The sequence below is a fragment of the Microtus ochrogaster genome, chromosome 10 (genome assembly GCF_000317375.1).
Source record: "Microtus ochrogaster isolate Prairie Vole_2 chromosome 10, MicOch1.0, whole genome shotgun sequence".
In the NCBI taxonomy this organism is placed as follows: domain Eukaryota; kingdom Metazoa; phylum Chordata; class Mammalia; order Rodentia; family Cricetidae; genus Microtus; species Microtus ochrogaster.
The window spans coordinates 76,647,090-76,650,770 of record NC_022016.1 but is presented as its reverse complement, the minus strand read 5'-3'; the positions used below and the strand labels follow the sequence as shown (position 1 = coordinate 76,650,770).

The 3,681-nt window shown below is 37.7% G+C and overlaps 1 protein-coding gene across 3 annotated transcripts in view; it reads right to left on the bottom strand.

Moving 5' to 3' along the window:
* Eps15 (epidermal growth factor receptor pathway substrate 15) overlaps nucleotides 1-3,681 on the bottom strand; it is a 101,890-nt gene that overhangs the window by 61,699 nt on the left and 36,510 nt on the right. For all 3 annotated transcript variants that reach the window (XM_013348541.2, XM_013348542.2, XM_005353574.2), the window contains exon 8: nucleotides 3,226-3,285. In XM_013348541.2, the coding sequence (XP_013203995.1) occupies nucleotides 3,226-3,285 (60 nt within the window). The remainder of the gene's footprint in view (nucleotides 1-3,225; nucleotides 3,286-3,681) is intronic.

The window sequence follows — 3,681 nt, the reverse complement described above, 5'->3', positions numbered from 1 at the left end:
AAACCCTGTCTCGAAAAACCAAAAAAAAAAAAAAAAAAAAAAAAAACAAATAAAATACAGAACCTGACCAGCTTCTGGCTGGAGATTTAGTCCAAGGGCTTCTGGGTATTACTGATGGGCAACAATACTTTTAGGAGTTTCCTTAGAGTTTTGCGTGCTCTCTGACCTATTGAAGCAGGTGGCAACCACAGCTGCTATAAGGGATGAAAACACTTTTTGTGTTTTCCAAGTAAATAAGTTTCCTTCGCCACCTTAGTTTAATGGAATATTTACTGAAAAATGTCTAACCACCAGGCTAAAAACACAAAGGGGAAAATACCCTTCACTTTCATAACACAAGAGTGCAGCATATGAGCAAAAGTTAATTTCAGGGCTTGAGGTGTAGTTCAGCAGTAGAGCACCTGCTTAGCAAATGTAATACCCTGTGTTCAATTCAAAGAAACACACACACTCACACTCACGCTAATAACGAGTATGTGATGAGATGGATGGCAGTGGCTGCACTCAGGAGGCAGAGGCCAGCCTGGTCTACAAAATCAGTTCCAGGACAGTCAGAGCAGTTACATAGAGAAACCCTGTCCTGACAAACAACAACAAAGAGTACGTGATACATGCTAGCATATACAAGCATAGCTCCCTCTTACATATTCTAGTGCCACATGTTCCTCACAAAATAAGAACCCAATAAATACTAGTGACAGAAAACATTAACACTTGAAAAGAAGAAGAGAAAAAAATGATACAAAGGCAGTCAAGTTCACTTTTACAGGAACAAAAAAAGAGAGAGAGAGAGAGAGAAAAACGGGAGCTGGAGAGATGGCTCAGAAGTTAAAAACATTGGCTGCTCTCCCAGAGGTCATGAGTTCAACTCCCAGCAACCACATGGTGCCTCAAAAACATCTGTAATGAGATCTGGTACCCTCTTCTGGTGTTCAGGCAAACATGTAGACAGAACACTATATACAACAAATACAATGAAATTAAAAAAAAAAAAGAAGAGAGAAAAACCTTAAGTTACTTTTCTGGGAAGAAATCTTGCAAGTGCTATCTTAACCAATCCCCATGACAGAATATATCCCTGATACTTGAATAAATTCATTTTGCCTCTAGACAAATCTAAACTGGAAGATATTCTACATGCTATTCGGCCAGAACTCCTTTAAAAAAAAAGCCAAGGTCATAAAAATAAGACAAAAATGACAAACTGCCAAAGATTCAAGAGACTGAAAAGACACAGCAACTAAACGCAGCAGAATACTAAAGAGCAGATCTTGGACCAGAAAGCTTTAAGTGGTGAAATCAAAAGAAAATGTGAAGTTTTTTAAAAGTAATTGACCAATGTAGGTTTCTAAATTTGACATCCTTGGATATATAGTGAATGTAAGACCTGACTGGGCTAATCAAACAGGTACAAAAAAAGAGGGGAGGGGGGCCTAGAGCAGTGAGATGCCTCAAATGTTCAAGACACCAGCTGTGCAAGTCTGAATCCGAAAGGCGGAAAAAGAGAACAAACTTTGATGTAATCCTTTAACCTCCACACTCATGGCATGTCACCTCTGCCCATATATGCCAATAAACTTTAGAAAAGGTTTTTGAAAGTGGGAATAAGTGAAGGTAAAAGCTGAATTAGATGGAAATTTAAAATACGAACCACAAAAGGATAATCTTAAAGAATGATTGTTTTGAAATATCACTGACCTAATGATAGATTTTTTTTTTTAAAGTGTTCTGCTTGCATGTATACTTGCAGGACAGAAGAGGCCACCAGATATCACTACAGATGGTTGTGAGCCACCATGTGGTTGTTGGGAATTGAACTCAGGACCTCTGGAAGAGCAGTCAGTGCTCTTAACCTCTGAGCCATCTCTCCAGCCCCTGACCTAATGATAGATTGAACCAAAGTAATAAAAAGGACTATGAACATAAATGTGGAAGATTCAAAATGAGAAAAGAGGATAACCTCAGGCATAAAAAGATTTTCAAAAACACAAGTTCATGGGAATAAGTCTAAAAATAAAAAAAATTTTAAAAAAACAAGCAATTGAGCTGGAGAGATGGTTCAGCAATTAAGAGCTTGTCTACTCTTACAGAGGACCTGACTTCCGTTCACAGCACCCATAAAGTGGCTCACAACTAACTAAAGCACCAGCTCCAGGGAGATCTGAAACCTCTGCTCTCTGCAGGCATCTGCCCTCATATACGCATGTACACACGTACACTACACTACACACACACACACACACACACACACACACACACGAAAAACCCAAACAATTCTTTAGAAAAATTCTTAAGAGGTAGAAAATTTAAGCAGATTAACATCCAAGTAAGAGCACACAGGAGATTACCAGTTTATCCCAGGTAAATTCACAGCAGGTTATGTATGTGTGTTCATTGCATACATGTGTGCATGCGTGTGTACAAATCAGAGGTTTCCATCTTATTTTCTGAGCCAGGGTCTCTCACTGTACCCGGAAACCTGCTGATTCAGGAGCATCCTGTCTCTGCTTTGCCAGCACCGGGATGATACACACTCACCACCAACCCTTTTTCTTTTTCTTTAGGGTCTAGAGATTGAACTCAGGTGCACATGAGTTCATGAACTTGAACTGCAAGCACTTTTAACAACTGAACCACTTCCCAAAGCCTAATAAAGTTTCATCTAACTTTAAGGGAGCAATAAATGCCATATCTGACATTAACTACCTAACTACTAAAATAAAAAGATCTTTAAAATAAGGGAAGATGCCAAAATGTTCCCTGCCCCATCAATTGAAATGAAACTAAATTGTTGTGCATGTTTCCTTTTAATAAAATAATGATATAGTTGAAACAAAACTGAAGTAATTTAAGAAGACTGAAGTAATTTAAGACCCCCCAAAATTACCACACCATCATCTTTACAGTATATTAACCAAGTATCTTTCCTAAGTATGGCAAATGATGTACAAAAAAATGACAGTAAAACATACACATCCTCTTTTTCATTAAAAATATGTACTTACCTATAAATCCTAATAACTACAATCTGATGGGCATATTACTAAGGATAAACTAAAACAGGAAATGCTTCCTGGGGCAGGTGACACACACTATAATTTAAAAAACTCAGAGTCTGGGGTAGGAAGCTTGTAACTTCAAGCCCTGTTTAAATCAAATGGTAGAAGGTATGGGTGGGAGATAAAATGAAGACCCTTTACATTTTAAGAACATTTGGTTACTTACAACTGCAAATTCATCTCTGTCAAGCTTTCCATCATGGTCAATATCGCTCAACTCCCAAACCTTAAAAAAGAGAAGTAAGAACAATTAGTGCTCTTTTATTTTATGTTCTACTTAGGGACAGGAAGAGAAAGTATACTGGTGGAATATGAGAGTGCCTAATTATTAACTGCCTTAAAAGGATCTGAACTTTGTCTTAATTGCAATGAGAAGTTGCTAAAAGGTTAGTTTAAAGAAATAAAATAATAATAATCAAAGTTTAGGAATCTCACACTGACCACACAATAGAAAAAAGAATGGAAATAATAATGGAAAAAAGCTTTTAAAAAAATCAGTGTTTTCCAGGCATGGTAGATCTGAGTTCAAGGTTAGCCTGGTCTACAAAGAAGAGGTCCAGGCTAGCCTGGGCTACACAGAGAAACCCTGTCCAAAAGAGAGAGAGAGAGAGAGAGAGAGAGA